This window comes from Macaca thibetana, chromosome 10, assembly GCF_024542745.1.
Source record: "Macaca thibetana thibetana isolate TM-01 chromosome 10, ASM2454274v1, whole genome shotgun sequence".
Taxonomy (NCBI): Eukaryota; Metazoa; Chordata; class Mammalia; order Primates; family Cercopithecidae; genus Macaca; species Macaca thibetana.
Genome location: NC_065587.1, coordinates 21,615,908 through 21,634,239, shown reverse-complemented (window position 1 = coordinate 21,634,239; position 18,332 = coordinate 21,615,908). Strand labels below are relative to the sequence as shown.

Below are 18,332 nucleotides of genomic sequence, written 5' to 3'. Positions count from 1 at the left end.
CTCTTCAGCGACGGTCCCTAGAGCCAGCGGACGGAACCATTCCAAACAACCTAGCCTCGTGAAGAGAGCCTCTCCGGTTTCACACTGAGACCCGCTCACCGGCGCTCTGGCCCCTTAGGTGCTATTTTGGCCCGAGTGTCACGTCGGGCGCTCTTTAGAGAGGATTGGGACAAGGGTTGCGCACGCGAAGAACGAGAAAGCGGTGGTTCATCCCTCCTGACCCCACCCCCGTGGCCTGGCCTGATGGTCGCGCCCGGGGTTGCGGGATTTGCGCCTGCGCAGTGCGGCGCCTAGAGGGAAAGCGAGAGGGAGACGGACGTTGAGAGAACGAGGAGGAAGGAGAGAAAATGGCGTCCACGGGTGAGTATGGTGGAACTGCGGTCGCGCTGGCGGTAGCCGGAACGCCCAAACTGGGGGTCGTTCTCTCTGGGTTTGGCTGGGAAGACTGAGTGGAGTTGCCGAGAGGGGTTTGAGGCACCCGCCGCGACCCGACGAGCTCGGGGATCCGCGTTCCTCTCCCCTCCCCCCACCGGGCGGGCCGGTTCTGGAATCTTCCGGCGCCCGCGGCGCGCAGGGGGCTCGCTGCGGCGGTGGCGCGCGGGGCCCGCTTTGGCCTCCATTGTGTGGCGGTCCTCGCGCCCTGCGCTCCGGGCCTCCCGCCACGTGGGCGGGGCCTGCGGCCTTCGAGGCCCTGCGTGAAGCGGAGGATTTGGCCAGGCCTCGAGCCGGTCACTGTGAAACCGCCGCGGAGGCCGCAGGCTGCTATCCCTGTGAGGCCTCCCTCCGCGTTTTCAGGGTTTCCTGAGAAACCAGGGAAAAAAGCAAAGAAAGATACCGTGGATTTGTGGGCCGAGGGGTGCCGGCCTATGAGCGGGAGCCCCGTCGTCTTTAAGGCCCAGTCGGCTGGGGCGTCTGGCGCTGCCGAACTGCCCCCTCGGCGTCTTCCAGCCCCAAGCCGAACTTCTGCCCTCCTGGGCTTTAGACAGAATGTGCTTCCCTCCTCCAGGGCCCCCAGTTTGCCACTTTTTTGGGTTTCTCTATTTTTATCGTTATTTATTAATTCACGCCCTCCCCTCCCCCAAAACCAATTAAATGGCTTCCCAGGGCCCTTTCTCTGCAAACGCCGAGGGACATCCGTTGTATAATAAGACCAGCCTGGATCGAGAGACGAGAAATGCTACCAGGAAGGTATTTCTGGCCTCTCTGACCTAGGAGGAACAAAAGGCCGAGCCTGCATTTGAATTATATTTCAGCAGTGGTCTCGCACGTTTATTCGCCTGCCTTAGGCCGGCAGGCCTGTTGATTTCGTAGGTCGACAGAGGTGAGGGAAAAGAGGCCAGTAGAGGCGATCTTAAAGGCACTTGAAAGCAAGCCCCGGATGGGAACTCCAAAATGGGAGTAGAGTGGTCATTGATGGAAGGAGCATTTAAGAGTGTCGCCTAGCCACCACCTGCAGTTCGCAAGCTGTGGGTACACTAACCCGCGGAAATTGGCAGGGTGGAGCATTTTTGCCTCTGGGGGTATTCTCAGGCCACCTGATTCCAGGCCTTAGAGACAGTGGGAGAAGATGAGAGGGAAGACGGGAAAAGCTCTGGACCCTCCAGAGTTTTTAGAGTCCAGAATCCAGCAACTTAAGGACAGTTTAAGAATTCACCCCATCTGTGTGGTCAGTAAACAGGTAAGTGTTGGGTGTTCTTGCTGGGATACCAAAGAAGGCTTGTAGAAGAGAGGACTCTGAAATACCACAGCTAAACCACCTGGTGGAAAGTGGTTTCCTAGGTGTCCTATCCATCCTCTTCTCCTCTGCAAAAGCCTGAAAAGGCAAAACGTGTGCGTTGACATTTTTGCATGGCCGGACATGTCTTTTTTTCAGTCAACTTTGTTCAAACCTTGTTCACTAGTAACTACCATGTGCTTGTACTGTATTAGAATTACAGTTGTGGTTTCTGTTGACACAAAGTAAACACATTAGGCCTGGCTGGGGGGCCTTCAGAGAGTCACATAAGTAATCTGGGCCTTAGTTTCCTTTCCTGTAAAATACAGAAGTTAGGCTAGACCTGTTAAGCTTTTGAGCCTTTCTGACCTTCCTGCATAACCATTCCACAAATTTGTCCCATGCTGACTTCAACTCAGGTAGTGTGAAGCAACTTCCATAGTGACTGCTATAAAGTGTTAAAGCATTGCCTTGGGTTAATATTAATAGAGGTTTTCTCTCCTCGTGTGTATCTCATGTAGAAAAGACTCGCTGCAGTCTAGAACCCCCACCCCTCAATCACAGTGAAGTGATTTTTAGTGAAGTCTTTGGCTCACTTTTGGGGGTTAAAAACAAACACGGTTGCTGAATAATCTGACCAGTTTGTAATTGTATTAGGTTGGTGCAAAAGTAATTGTAGTTTTGCCATTTTAATGACAAAAACCGCAATTACTTTTGCACCAACCTAATAGCTTGTTTGAGGTCCAGTGATGTTTGTGTGCTCTAGGAAGATAAACGTAAGTTCATGAAACAAATTTGCTACCTTCCATAGCCCACCAGTTAGTATAGGGCCGAATCCTTTGGTTTCTCACTGTTAAGAGGTCATTAGTTGTTCCATATCAGCTTTGCCAGTTTTATGTTTTACATAACTGCTATTGTGTAAAAGTCGTCTTGCAAACTGTACTTACATGTCGGTGATTTAGAATCATTTCTCAAAGCCCTTAACAAAACGTGGATTAAAATATTTGATATTGAATGATTCATTGCTGTGTATATTTTGTATATGCCACGTGGAAGAAATGATTTGCATTTAGTTTTAATGTCACAGAGAGTATGACTTGTAGTGCTATTGAAAATGCCTTTAAGATTGCCATGAACAAATTATTTTTTCATTATAGGTAGCCTTTGGGCAGTTGATTTGATCCTCTTGGTGATTCAGGGTTTTGAGTTACGAGTGTGTACAAAGGAAGGAAAGTAGTCCACTAACGTATAGAGGGGTAGACAGATAAGCCAACGTGAAGAGATGGATTCAGCAAAGCTCTCTCAGGCCGCCCGAGGGATTGTGAGGCTGGCTTTGGATTGCGTGAAGTAGATGCAATAAAGAGCTGTCAATTGTTGATTTTGGATAAGGGACTACTTTCTGATTGGAAAATAAAGGACCCCTTTTTTTCCGTCCTAATGGCAGTAACTGTCTTCAGACAGAACAAGATATGTATTCTTGTGGAGAAGAAAGAATTGGGCAGAATTTTCAAAAATAATTAACTGCCTTTAAAAAAACTAAACTTACCTAACTTCAATGCAGTAGTGCTCTAAAAACTTATTTTCTTTTTGTTTTTACTACTTGTAGACACCTCAGTGGACCAGAGTTTTTGGTACCTTTGGATGCATGCTGTGAATTTCATAGGAAAAGGAAAATTATAGGGAGGTTTACTTTTTAAAGTCGAAATCATTTTGAGTTGTATGAGAGACAATGGTGTTGCCAAATTTTTCCCAGAAAGGTTAAATGCTTTTTTTTCTTTGCCTGTCTTCAGGATTCTGCCTTAGTTTTGCTTTACCAGGATTTATAATATATCTAGCTTTTAAGTTGCTGCACAAATGTAGTTCTGACACAGCAAACCCTTTAAAACACTGGAGTGTGGTGACTGCCCTCTTTTCTGCCATTCTGTTTCACTGTCATTGAGCTAGGGAATGGTGGTTTGTCTAACTTGCTAAAGGGAGGGGAGTGAAAACTAATTTTTGAGAAGAGGTAGATTCTAACCTAACCAGTCTAGTGTTAAACTTTGTATTGTTGTTGCATGCCTCCGTTTTATATGAGGGAAAAAACTTCCGATCCTGTTGTAAGTCTGAGATATTGATGATCATCTGTGTTTCAAATGACAGTCGGAATTGGGATGGGTTTTGTGGTCATGAGAACATGCAAAGTATACCTGCCACATCAGCTGATCTTGACCTCATTAGCTAGTCCCATAATCAAATGTTGAGTTTAACTGGCTTAGACTTTTTTTTCTATTAGGTTTTGAGAGATAAGGGGGACTCATTTGGACCTGTGTTGGCAGGTTCCCCTACAGTTTAAATAATTCTTTCTGCCACGTGAATTCTTTCGCCCTTTTTTCTCTTGTTTCTGCTAACTACACTATTTTTTCTCCTCGTTTTCCTCTAGATTACAGTACCTATAGCCAAGCTGCAGCGCAGCAGGGGTAAGTCAGTCTTCTATAACCGCATTTTGTCTGTGATTAATATTTTTTGAGTATGGAGCCTTCTATAATTGTAGAGGTGGTATTTGAATGTTCTCTATTCAAGTTGTTGCATTTAATTCTTTTGCAGCTACAGTGCTTACACCGCCCAGCCCACTCAAGGATATGCACAGACCACCCAGGTAATCTTTAAGATAATTATATGTAGCTGCACCTCTAAGTAAAATCAGTAAATTATCTAGTTATCTTTCAGTTATCCAGTGAAACAAATGAGTAATGTGTGTGTGATGGTAAAATACCCAGGCATTTCAAGCTTTCACAGTGGGAGTGTGAAGGACTCCATTCTGCCATCATAAATGAAACCATTCAGAGGCTGATAATTGGCTCTCTATAACTTTTTAGTATGATTTCTCAAGTTAGGTGCCCTGTTCCATGCTTGGTCCTTCTTCATTATGTTTAAATTTAGTGAATTTATTCATCATAGCAGTTCTGCAAAGGACAAGGATGATATGACCATTCTGCAGAGGAGAACATTGCAGTGCATAGATATCAAGTAACTTGCCAGTGGTCGTACAGTAAGTGGTGGGATTAGCTCTAAAAACTGGTGACCTAGCCAAGGAGCTCCTGATTTCCAGTGAAGAGTCTTAAAAAGCCTGGGCCAACAGATTCTAGAAATTAGCCTTCTAGTGTTCTCAAGATGATGTTGGATTCTGAAATGATCCATACCATAAAATGGATACTAATAACTGCCTTGGAAACATGTTCTAGGACAGGCAGAATGTGATGTCTCTGGCAGATCTTACTTGACTGGTCATTTAAACAAACCTAGAGAATAATCATGCTAATATCTGAAAGAACAGCTTATTCCTTGCCTGATTTTAAGTATTATTGATGTCTAAGTTCAAAAGACTACTCCTGATGTGCCCACCATAAGAGGACATACAGCGTTCTGGTTCATTTTCTTTGAAGTGGTGTAGTAGTTTTAAAGTCTTTTGTCAGGCTGAAAATCTGGTTTTCAATTTTTTCTGACAGATTTTAGCCCTCTTCATTGCTTTCTCTTTGTTCATTTGTCTTCCTACCTTTTGTTTCCAATCACTAAAACTGTGCTACGCTAAGTGCTGGCAGTTAATACACCTGTGCCCTTATTGCTCTTCCCTTGAGACTGTCTTGTTAATCTCGTGTATAGTTAACTGAGGTTTTGCCTGATTATCTTTTTTTCCCCCTCTGAGAAGCTGTGAATGACATTGCCTACTTATCTAATGAGCTTTTTTTATAGCTAACTTTACCATAATATGAGTGAGTTAGATAAGGGATAACTCATGATACTGTGATTATTTGTCTTTTTTTTTTTTTTCTCTTCTAGAAAGGAATGTTTTTGACTTTGGTTCTCCAATTTAGAAACTTAGCAATCCCTTTTATTGCTAAAATACAAAAGTTGATATATGAAGTTCTTGCAATCATTTTTTTGGAGCAGGCATATGGGCAACAAAGCTATGGAACCTATGGACAGCCCACTGATGTCAGCTATACCCAGGCTCAGACCACTGCAACCTATGGGCAGACCGCCTATGCAACTTCTTATGGACAGCCTCCCACTGGTAAGGCCTGCCTTGGAGAGGTATTTGGGTCGTTTTGGCTAGGGCATTGGCTAAGAAGTTTATTAGTCATGCTTTTGGATGTATATTCTGGTCCATACCTTGGCATCTGGGGAATCCTTTATTCTTAGGAAGAGGTATTTTTTCTTTTTCTTTCCTACTCTTATAGTCTTGAGAGATTTCCAATAGAATGTGGGTGGGATAAATTCCAAGAGAGAAAAGAACTTTTAACTGTTTTATACAGTGTATTGAATAATCTCACGACGAAATGGAGACTATTTAAAAGATTTCGCTAATGCTAATACTGAGTAAGAATGAGCCTTCTTAAATTGAGCTGCTTAAAAATCAAACTGGTTTTCACATGTTTGCTTCATCTGATAGTGTACCCTCTACTTTTTGTTTTGTGCTTTCCACAGTAGAAGGGACCAGTACAGGTTTGACTATCCTGCTCATTCTTGCATGGGAAATGCTTTCCATCTTGTCTAACCCTGTAATGTTAATCCTTTAGGTGTTTTCATTTGTTTAACACCCAAACTTTCTAACATCACACACAGTAAGGTGCTAATGAAAAACTGCTTCAGGTGCCATTTGCAGATCCATGTCCTATTCTTTATATGATTTTGGGAAAGGTTTTCTTATTTAATATTACTTTGTTTCAAGCCTTAATAATAGTTATTTACCTTCCCAAAGGTATTTCAGATGATTTCTCCCCAGCTGATTTTCCCCTGTTCCCTGAAGAATAGATTGCATGATGAGATTTATGTAGAGGAGCAGACTGCCACCCTGCATGTATCATGTTTGTCTATTGGTTGGTTTCCAGTCCAGACACATTTTATTTTCTGTTTTAAGTGTTATGAATTATTTTAATCCATGATATGTCTTGAATATATATAACATTGTTCCAAGAAACGAAAAAATAAACTATTCTAAGAATTAGAAGAAATGGTATTCTGATGCTGAGGTTGGGTGGGATACATGAAAAATCTATGATAATTTTTTTGTGTTCAGTGCTGTATAATGTTTCAGGCTCTCTATCCCCGCCCCTTTTATTATTGCTATTACAAAGGACTGTTTAATAAAGTCTTAAAGATATCAGAGCTCTTATTTTCAAACATATATAGTCCAGTTAAGGGGAAAAACTTGTCTGTAATTTATCTCATTGAGTACCAGTGTCCTGATTTTGATGGGAAGTAATTCCTAACCCGTCTAGGGCGTTTCTTGAATAGGATGGGAAATGTTTATCTAAACTTTGTAGTGGTGTTCATTGCAGCTGTGGGAAGAGCTGGAACTAATTTATGCAGTTTGGATTTTTTAGCATAGAATTTTGAAATTGTGAGATAGACTTCATGTATTAAAGCTATTACATTTTTTAAAACAAGTATGATGTGAAAATTAATGTGGCCTAGATCTAACCTTTGGAATCCTTAGATCATTTTACAGGGATGAGACGGAGTGATTTACAGGCCAATTAATGGTTCTCTAGAGCCATGTATCCCATTGTCATTGGTTGAAAAAGCCCCATCATGACTGTGGGCCTGAAAAGTACAGGTCACTCTAGTATAGAGACTAGTAGCTTTGATGAGCTGGAGATTGCACTTAATAATGTTTGTATAGAATTCACAGTTTATGGGGTGGCCTTATCTCCCTTAATCTTCCCAAGAATTTTTGGGGTATAAAAACACCAAAATTAAGCCTGATAAGGAAACTGTGTGAACAAAACTAAGCAGGAGTCTAATCGGTAGTGAGTGATTTCAAGCACACAAGCTGCATTTTTCCTTACCTCATGCTGCCTTTGAACATAAAAGTTACTGGATAATCATTGGAGGGAATAGATAAAAATACACTGTTCTAGGATTTTTAAAAATTAAACATCAGAAGAAAGGGGCTATATAACGTCAATACAATGGAATTCTTAAAAACTTTTAATTTTTACATTGAACAAAAATTTTGGTCGGTTTGTGTAATACTTCTTACCACCTTTTTCCTTCGAGTTGTCAGCACATAGTAGGTGTGTTTTCTTTTTTTGCCACTGGTCTTTTTTTTGGTCATTAAATCATTTTGCTCTGTTGATTTTTGTTCATTTTGCTTGGCTGCTTTTGTGGGTACTACAGATTAATTAAAAGATTATTTATTAACCCAGTGTCTATTGTTGTAATCCTTAGCATGACAAGGCCCTAACTGTTGCTGCGTAGTTTTATGACATGAGTTATTGCCCTGATCACTTTTAGTTTTTTGTTTTTTTAATTGCCCTCCCTGTAAATCTTATAGGTGTTCTGTCATGTAGTGGGGAGTAATCGGTGTATGAACGGTAGGGTAGATGGTATTAGATTATAATTAAATTTAAATAAATGAATGCCTTATGTGGTTGACCTTAGGACTCTGCAAAAAACTTAAGCAGTTCAGATGAACAACATGCTAACTCAAAAACTTTTTTTGCTTGGGGCTTCCTGTTTTCTGAAAGAAACTATGTATGCTTTCATATACATTTTAACCCAGCAATTTTGACAAGGAAATTACTATCTCTGTGTATGATTTCAGAATTTCCTTTTAATATTTGAGGTAGAGAAGAAAAGAGTATTATTATACTCTGTGCTACAAAAGGTGATTTTACAAAAGGAAACTGATACTTGTTTTTGGCTGGTATGTGAGGACACTTCAAGGCCCTAAATCTTAACTAAAATGGGCAGTCTTGATTCAGGATTTATTTTAAATACAGAAACTTTTTCTTCAGTGAGATTTAGACTTTTTTTTCTCTGATGGATATAAATGCCAGCGCCTAGACCAAAGCTTTGTTTTTTTTAAGTTAGGGTCTCTTTCTGTTGCCTAGGCTGGATCTTGTCTTACTGCAGCCTTGACCTCCCAGCCTCAAGCGGTCCACCCACCTCAGCCTCCCAAGTAGCTGTGACTAAAGGCTCATGCCACCATGCCCAGCTAAGTTTGTTTATTTTTTGAAGAGGCAAGGTCTCACTGTATTGCCCAGGATGGTATCTTAACTGCTGAACTCAAGCAGTCCTCCCACCTCAGCATCCCAAAGTGTAAACCAAACTTCTTATTGCATGGCTTAATTGTACCCATTGACCTTGAGGAAGAAGAGCCCAGCACCGGGAATGGTTGTAACACTTCTTACAATAAAAGGGACTCTAGTTAGGAGCTACAGACTTTTGTGGTTTTGGTCATGCTCCACGCCCAGGTCCCAAAGGGAAAGGCATGGATCCTGCCTGGTCTGGTAGAGGCAGGAGCTAGGGAGAGAGTGCATCTTGCTTTGCAGCATACCTGTGAGAGCAGGTCTTTTCTGACACCTGGTTAGTGAAGTACTGAAGGGAAAGAGGGACTCTAGGGTTTACCTCCAATATTGCTGAGCAGGAAAAGGCCTTTTGCTTGTGGTAGGTAAGTAAGAGAGGAATGGAGCTGAGTAACTTGATAACCAGGCAGGAATCTGCTTTATGATGTGAAAATATTACCTTTTAAATGTTTGGAGCAGTATCGAAGTTTAATTTGAAATAATTAACCAAAAATGTTTAACCTGTGTTAAGCAACTATAATTTATAGTTTATCTTTATTATTCATGTGCTTAAGTAATTGAGCTTGTTCTTCACGTGATGTAGTGCTTGGAACTAAAAGAAAGTGATTAATTACTACCCAAATTACAGGTATTTTAGTATTAGAACTAGTACCTGGATCATTATTTTGTAATTATTTTAAAATGCTATGTCATTTGCCTTTTACCTTTTTTTCTGGGATATTTTTTTCCTGCTTGAGGGCATTTTGGGGCGTGTAAGTTTGTTCAGAAACTTGTTAAGAAGACCTGCTAGCAAAATTAGTACAGACTTGGCAAAAACAGACTTGTCTCCTATTCACAGCGTTCAAGAGGGGTCAGAAGGAACCCTGCTTTCTGTAGCATGACATGCCATTTCTCTTAGGTGTGGTTTTAGAGCAAATGAAACGGTTGCTTTACCAAAAACTAGGTATATTCAGAGAACTTACGCTTTAAATAGTAGTTTGTTGCTACTATTGCTGAAGGGGGAATATTTAAAGGGATTCAATATCATGATGGTTTAAAAGTAAGTGGTTTACAAATTGTTGTGATAATGAGTGTGTAGGCAGATCTTTGAGGGGGCCTGAAATCTGATGCAGCTCTCCTTTGTTCTAGGTTATACTACTCCAACTGCCCCCCAGGCATACAGCCAGCCTGTCCAGGGGTATGGCACTGGTGCTTATGATACCACCACTGCTACAGTCACCACCACCCAGGCCTCCTATGCAGCTCAGTCTGCATATGGCACTCAGCCTGCTTATCCAGCCTATGGGCAGCAGCCAGCAGCCACTGCACCTACAAGGTAAGGCCACGGTCCCCTTAATGCGTCAGTCTCATGTTGGAGAGAAAGAAACCAACTACATACACTTAAAGGAATCTGTGGATCAGTTCCTTATTAATGGTTGCTTTCACATACTCTCAGATGTTCACTGTTGTTACATTATAGTAACTGATGTGATAGAACATACCACAGAAATATTCTGCATTTAACAGTGAAATTGGCTGGGCACAGTGGCTCATGCCTATAATCCCATCTCTTTGGGAGGCCAAGGCGGGTGGATCATATGAGATCAGTAGTTCAAAACCATCCTGGCCAACATGGTGAAACCCCGTCTCTACTAAAAATACAAAAAAATTGGCTGGGCACGGTGGCTCACGCCCGTAATCCCAGAACTTTGGGAGGCCGAGGCAGGGGGTTCACGAGGTCAGGAGATCGAGACCATCCTGGCTAACACGGTGAAACCCTGTCTGTACTAAAAAATACAAAAAATTAGCCAGGCATGGTGGCGGGCGCCTGTAGTCCCAGCTACTTGGGAGGCTGAGGCAGGAGAATGTCATGAACCCGGGAGGCGGAGCTTACGGTGAGCCAAGATTGCTCCACTGCACTCCAGCCTAGGCGACATAGCAAGACTCCGTCTCAAGAAAAACCAGAAAAATTAGCTGGGTGTAGAGGCGCATGCCTGTAATCCCAGCTACTGGGGAGGCTGAGCAGGAGAAGCACTGTAACCTGGGAGATAGAGGTTGCAGTGAGCCAAGATGGCGCCATTGTACTCCAGCCTGGGCGACAGAGCAAGACTCCATCTAAAAAAAAGGTGAAATGGTGCCATCCAAGGGCCAGCATGAGGAATGGCACTGAATAGGTTCTCTGGTTTCACAATGACCTTTTTGGGTAGGAGAAGGCTATTGTTTTAAAGAGTGTGTTTTCACTCAAAGCAGCATGACTGATAGAATTGTACTTTTGATGCTTTTATTTTTGGTTTCATTGACCTTGTAAATGGATAACCGCTTTCTCTTTGGGAAAAACATGGTAGTTCACACGGGCAGGAGGGGAAGGGGTGCATCACGTGAGCCAAGAAATGGTCGTATGACCTAATTGTCTGGAAAGAACATACCCATATTTGAGAAATAAAACATCACTGCCTCAGCTTAAGCAGTTGACGTGATTTTCTCTACATTATGTAGAGGCTTAATAATCTAAATATAGGCAAATAAAAATTCTTAACTGGGTACCCTGCTGTAGGATGCACAGAGCTCATACCCCATGACTGGTTAGCAGGTAAACTGTTACTTAACAAAAGATTTTAGGTCTTTGCTTCAGACAGTCACTTAGGTGGCTTCTGTATACAGTCTTGAAGGTACATTGAATTCTGGTTAGAAAGAAGACATTTTGGGGAATAAACAAGAAATCAACTTCTAACCTAGACTTACCTGCTCTAGGGGTAAGAAATTAGCTCTGACAAACACTCGTGAAATTACTTTTAAAATGCATAGTGAGTAATCAGAGCCACTTGATAATTTATACTTGGTAGGCAGCCTTTGCGGTAGCTAAATTAAACTTAGTGGCTCATTCCTGGAAGGGCCTCATTTCGGAGTGTCATCAGACATATGAAGTCCCATTTGATGCTCTGATGCAACAGTATATCCAAGCCATATCTGGAGGGTTTTATGTATGAATTGGGGTTTGATAAGGGACCTATTTCAGCTTGGGAAAAGTTAGTACTTCACACCCTCTCTGGTTTTCCTGGGTTTTTTTGTTGGTTGGTTGGTTGGTTTTTTTGAGATGGGGTCTAGCTCTGTTGTCCAGGCTGGAGTGCAGTGGCGAGTGCACCCACCTCCCAGGTTCAAGCTATTCTCCTGCCTCAGCTTCCCGAGTAGCTGGGACTATAGTCATGCACCACCATACCCGCCTAATTTTTGTATTAGTAGAGGCAAGGTTTCACTATGTTGGCCATGCTGGTCTCGAACTCCTGACCTCAAGTAATCTGCCTGCCTTGGCCTCCCAAAGTGCTGGGATTATAGGTGTGAGCCACAGCACCTGGCCTGGCCTGCCTGTTGATTCTTTGGGCTTTGCTTAAAATACTAATAGCTCTAACTCAGTCTGCTGCAGCTGTGATGTAAACTGTTAGGGCCAAGAGGTAATAGAAACCCCTGGAGTTTTCCTTGGAATTGAGATTAATTTTCATCATTTAACAGGGATACATACTTCCAGGTTCATCCGAGCAGGGAGTTGGGAGGGGTCTCTTTGCCTTACTCTGGTGTTTCCATTATGGAGACTTGGAGCCGAGTTAGATTAATTTATGCAGCTCCGTTTAGTAAATGATTTTTTCTGGTTGGTTGGTTGGTTTGGTTGGTTTTTTGGGTTTTTGGTTTTTTTTTTTAAAGACAGAGTTTCGCTGTTGTTGTCCAGGCTAGAGTGCAATGGCACAATCTCGGCTCACTGCAGCCTCCGCCTCTGGGGTTCAAGTGATTCTCCTGCCTCAGCGTCCTGAGTAGCTGGGATTACAGGCGCCCACCACCGCACCCAGCTATTTTTTGTAATTTTTTTTTTTTTTTAACCGAGTCTCGCTCTGGCGTGATCTCGGCTCACTGCAAGCTCTGCCTCCTGGGTTCACGCCATTCTTCTACCTTAGCCTCCCGAGTAGCTGGGACTACAGGTGCCTACCACCACAACCAGCTAATTTTTTGTATTTTTAGTAGAGATGGGGTTTCACCGTGTTGGCCAGGATGGTCTCGATCTCTTGACCTCGTGATCTGCCCGCCTCAGCCTCCCAGAGTTCTGAGATTACAGGTGTGAGCCAAGGCGACAGGCCAATTTTTTTGTGTTTCTAGTAGAGACAGGGTTTCTCCATGTTGGCCAGGCTGGTCTCGAACTCCTGGCATCGGGCAATCCACCTGCCTTGACCTCCCAAAGTGCTGGGATTACAGGCATGAGCCACCGCACCCGGCATCTTTTGAGATGGAGTCTCTCTGTCACCCAGGATGGAGTACACGATTAACAGCTCACTACAACCTTCACCTCCCATGCCCCAGTGGTCTTCCCACCTCAGCCTTCCAAGTAGCTGAGGCCACAGGCATATACCACCATACTTGGATAATATTTTTCTATTTCTGTAGAGGTGGGGTCTCCCTATATTACCCAGGCCAGTCTCAAACTCCTGGGCTCAAGCCATCCTCCTACCTTAGCCTCCCAAAGTGCTGGGATTACAGGTGTGAGCCACCATGTTTGGCCTGGTCTGTTTTTAATAAATAAGAATCATAAACCTGCAAATTCTCTAAATTTATGATGCCATGGACTTACGTAAATGTTACTCCAACCTAAAACTTACATTATTGTTAGTTTCTAGTCTTCAGCAGTCCCCTTTGAGAAAAAGCATTTATTCCCTAACAGATCACGTCTCCCGGATCACCTAAACTGGTAGGACAGAATATCACAACGCTCTTTTATAGCTTTTACTGTGATGAATGGCACATATTAATGTCTCTTCTGTGGATACAATTGGTTCTTCCCCTTTCTTAGCATTGTCTTCAAGCAAATATAGTTGGACCAGCACTCAGTTTGATGTAGTTTACTTTAGGATTGTATTTATTGTATTTATTTCCAGGCTTAATCATAACATTGCTTATTGCTTATAGATTTGTAGCATTCTTACCCAGGAGTTTTGTGGTTGGCAGACCACACAAAAAAGGTCACTGTGTAATTTTATTTATTTTTTATTTCTCCTCTTAGACCACAGGATGGAAACAAGCCCACTGAGACTAGTCAACCTCAGTCTAGCACAGGGGGTTACAACCAGCCCAGCCTAGGATATGGACAGAGTAACTACAGTTATCCCCAGGTACCTGGGAGCTACCCCATGCAGCCAGTCACCGCACCTCCATCTTACCCTCCTACCAGGTCAGTCTACTTTTTGTAGCAAAACAAAAACAGTGACAAAACAGTTGTTTTCAGGTTGTTGACCAGCTTGCTTTGACCTCTTCAGGTAAGGTATGTTTTCTGACTGTCGGAGTAATAAGTCATCTGATCATACTTAGTTACATTAAAGTCTCAGTTCTAGGGTCCCGTAGTGTTGCCTGGCAGCTAATAACTAAACTTTCTAAATACAGACGAAAACATTTTTATCACTCTAAGTTCTTCCTTTAAGGTTCTTCCTTTTGCTGTTTTAGTTAACTCAGATAAGAAGCAGAAGTATATGAAAGCATGTAAATAGAACCATAAGAGCCACCTTCCCCAATGCAGTTAGGATAAGTAAAGTGCAGGGCATTATAAATCACCTTAATCATTTTACATTTTACCTAATGCATAAAGGTTCATTCATGCTCTAACCTTTTAATGTTTGGGCAATTCATTTTATTTTTATTTTTATTATTATTATTGTCTGGCCAAGTTTTCTTTTTTGAGACAGTCTCACTCTGTTGCACAGGCTGGAGTGCAGTGGCACGATCTCCACTCACTGCAACCTCTGTCTCCCAGGGATTCTCATGCCTCAGCCTCCCAAGTAGCTGGGACTACAAGTGCACGCCACCACGCCTGACTCATTTTTGTTTTTGTTTTATTGTTTTGAGATGGAGTTTCACTCTTGTTGCCCATGCTGGAGTGCAATGGTACGATCTCAGCTTACTGCACTCTCCATCTCCCAGGTTCAAGCGATTCTCCTACTTCAGCCTCCCGAGTAGCTGGGATTACAAGTGCTCACTACTATACCTGGCTAATTTTTATTTATTTATTTATTTTTTAATTTTTTTTTTTTTTTTTTTTTTTTTTGAGACGGAGTCTCGCTCTGTCGCCCAGACTGGAGTGCAGTGGCGCGATCTCGGCTCACTGCAAGCTCCGCCTCCCGGGTTCACGCCATTCTCCTGCCTCAGCCTCCGGAGTAGCTGGGACTACAGGCGCCCGCCACCACGCCCGGCTAATTTCTTTTTGTATTTTTAGTAGAGACGGGGTTTCACCGTGTTAGCCAGAATGGTCTTGATCTCCTGACCTTGTGATCCGCCCGCCTTGGCCTCCCAAAGTGCTGGGATTACAGGCTTGAGCCACCGCGCCCGGCCTTATTTTTTAATTTTTATATTTTTAGTAGAGACAGGGTTTCACCATGTGGACCAGGCTGGTCTGGAACTCCTGACCTCAAGTGATCCACCTGCCCCGGCCTCCCAAAGTGCTGGGATGACAGACGTGAGCCACTGCACCCAGCCAGTTTGTTTCTTTTGAGACGGAGTTTTGCTCTTGTTGCCCAGGCTGGAGTGCAACGGCGCGATCTCGGCTCACCACAACCTCTGCCTCCTGGGTTCAAGTGATTCTCCTGCCTCAGCCTCCCGAGTAGCTGGGATTAGAGACAGGTGCCACCACGCCCAGCTAATTTTGTATTTTTAGTAGAGACAGGGTTTCTCCATGTTGGTCAGGCTGGTCTTGAACCCCCAACCTCAGGTGATCTGCCCGCCTCGGCCTCCCACAGTGCTAGGAATACAGGCATGAGCCACTGCACCTGGCCCAGTTTTTGTATTTTTAGTAGATACAGGGTTTCACAATGTTGGCCAGACTGGTCTTGAACTCCTGGCCTCAAGTGATCCGCCTACCTTGGCCTCCCAAAGTACTGGGATTATGGGATTATAGGTGTGAGCCACCATGCCCAGCCTGCAAGTTTTTTAACCCATGTTTAATTAGATGTGGGTTTTCAAATTGTTTGAATTGTGCCTTAAAAGTTTTGCTAGAAGTAGCAGTTCCCTTTTTTGCACTTATTTCATTTTTTTGCAGCAGATGTGAACAGGTTTAGGAACAAGTAGAATTGATTGGGTGTCTCTCATTACAGCCAGCTTGGAGCAAAAGTGGGCAGGGCTTACAACTCTTCTTCCACAGAGCAGGTTCGTACCTATTCTGTTGAGAGTAGTTAATCTGGCAAGTTGGATAGGTACACAGTGAGACACTACTGAATTCATACAGCAATGGTGAGGGATGTGGTGTATTAGAAGCTTTGTTAGTCTGTTTCTTTGTTTGTTTATTTTTGGAGACCAGGTCTCACTCTGTTGTCCAGGCATGGGATACAGTGACACAGTCATAGTCCCCTGTAGCCTCGAACTTCCTGGTGTAGTTTAATCGGACTTTAAAATATGTATCCTTATTGTTTCTTATCATGATTTGTGAAGCCTAATACCAGATGATTTTTTTTTGTTTTTGTGGTTTTGACTTTTTTTGTTTTTGTGGGTTTTTTTTTTTTTTTTTTTTTTTTGAGATGGAGTTTTGCTCCTGTTGCCCGGGCTGGAGTGCAATGGTGCAATCTTGGCTCACCGCAGCCTTTGCCTCCTGGATTCAAGTGATTCTCCTGCGTCAGCCTCCCAAGTAGCTGGGATTAGAGGCATGCGCCACCATACCTGGCTAATTTTGTATTTTTTGTAGAGATGGTGTTTTTCCATGTTGGTCAGGCTGGTCTCGAACTCCTGATCTCAGGTGATCCACCCGCCTCTGCCTCCCAAAGTGCTGGGATTACAGGTGTGAGCCACTGCTCTCGGCCCTTTTTTTTTTTTTTTTTTTTTTTTTTTTTTTTTTTTTTTTGAGACGGAGTTTCGCTCTGTTGCCCAGGTTGGAGTGCAGTGGCGCTATCTTGGCTCACTGCAACCGCTGCCTCTGCAACCTAGCTGGGACTACAGGCGCATGCCACCATACCCAGCTAATTTTTGTATTTTTAGTAGATGGATTTTCACCATGTTGGTCAAGCTGGTCTCGAACTCCTGACCTCAGATGTTCCACCTGCCTCGGCCCCCCAAAGTGCTGGGATTACAAGCATGAGCCAATACCAGACTTCACCTCCCAGGTTCAAGTGGTTCTCCTGCGTCAGCCTCCCAAGTAGCTGGGACTACAGGCACCCGCCAGCAGGCCCCGCTAATTTTTTGTGTTTTTTACTAGAGACAGGGTTTCATTGTGCTAGCCAGGATGGTCTTGATCTCCTGACCTCGTAGTCAGCCTGCCTCAGCCTCCCAAAGTGCTGGGATTACAGGTGTGAGCCTCCGCTCCTGCCCGAAAATGACCATTGTTTTAAATGGGAGTGGAGATTAAGAGGAAACTCTTTAAGGGTTATACAGATGGTGGTTATAATATTTCCCCCTCCCAGCTGGGCACCGTGGCTGACGCCTGTAATCCCAGCACTGTGGGAGGCTGAGGTGGGCGGATCATGAGGTCAGGAGATCGAGAGCATCCTGGCTAACACGGTGAAACCCCGTCTTTACTAAAAATACGAAAAAATTAGCCGGGCGTGGTGACGGGCACCTGTAGTCCCAGCTACTCGGGAGGCTGAGGCAGGAGAATGGCGTGAACCCGAGAGGCGGAGCTTGCAGTGAGCGGACGCAGAGCTTGCAGTGAGCGGAGATTGCGCCACTGCACTCGAGCCTGGGAGACAGAGCAAGACTGTCTCAAAAAGAAAAAAAAAAAAATTTCCCCCTCCCATTTAATGTTTTATTTTGAACACAAAAATATTTGCTGACTTGAAATTCAAATTGTTGATGTGTAGAAAGTAACTACTGTTTTATGGATGTCTGTGTCACATGCTGTGAATGTCTCTTTTATTCAGGGGATTTGAAATAACAAGCCTCTTTTTTCTAAAAAGCTGGGTTGTTTTTTTTTTGTTTTTTTGTTTTTTTTCCCCTCTCTTTCAGCTATTCTTCTACACAGCCGACTAGTTATGATCAGAGCAGTTACTCTCAGCAGAACACCTATGGGCAACCAAGCAGCTATGGACAGCAGAGTAGCTATGGTCAACAAAGCAGCTATGGGCAGCAGCCTCCCACTAGTTACCCACCCCAAACTGGATCCTACAGTCAAGCTCCAAGTCAATATAGCCAACAGAGCAGCAGCTACGGGCAGCAGAGTGAGTTGCTAAGAGAGAAAAACAAATAAGAATGATTGTGTTTGGAGTTTTTTTGTGGGGTTGGTTTTTTGTTTGTTTGTTTTTCTTTTGAGATGGAGTTTCACTTTGGGGGCTAAGGCTGGAGTGCAGTGGTGGGATTTCAGCTCACCGAAACCTCTGCCTCCTGGTTCAAGCAGTTCTCCTGCCCCCGCCTTCCGAGTAGTTGAGATAGGCGCCCGCCACCAGGCCCAGCTAATTTTTTTATTTTTCATAGAGACAGGGTTTCACTATTTTGGTCAGGCTGGTCTCAAACTCCTGACCTCAGGTGATCCTCCCGCGTCAGTCACCCAGAGTGTTGGGATTACAGTCATGAGCCACTGCCACGCCAGCTGTGTTTGGAGTTTTTGAACAGGGGGAATACTC

General features: G+C 43.6%; 1 protein-coding gene across 5 annotated transcripts in view; it reads left to right on the top strand.

Moving 5' to 3' along the window:
* Positions 1–24: 24 nt before the first annotated feature.
* The window catches only part of EWSR1 (EWS RNA binding protein 1), a 32,123-nt gene continuing 13,815 nt past the window's right edge, over positions 25–18,332 (top strand). For 3 of the 5 annotated variants that reach the window (XM_050806808.1, XM_050806807.1, XM_050806809.1), the window contains exons 1-7: positions 34–360; positions 4,134–4,170; positions 4,298–4,349; positions 5,642–5,765; positions 9,913–10,099; positions 13,805–13,972; positions 17,719–17,930. In XM_050806808.1, coding sequence (XP_050662765.1) covers positions 348–360; positions 4,134–4,170; positions 4,298–4,349; positions 5,642–5,765; positions 9,913–10,099; positions 13,805–13,972; positions 17,719–17,930 — 793 coding nt within the window. In that variant the 5' untranslated portion in view covers positions 34–347. Of the gene's footprint in view, positions 361–4,133; positions 4,171–4,297; positions 4,350–5,641; positions 5,766–6,178; positions 6,197–9,912; positions 10,100–13,804; positions 13,973–17,718; positions 17,931–18,332 lie in introns of all 5 variants that reach the window. The other 2 variants (XM_050806806.1, XM_050806805.1) reach the window with 1 other exon arrangement.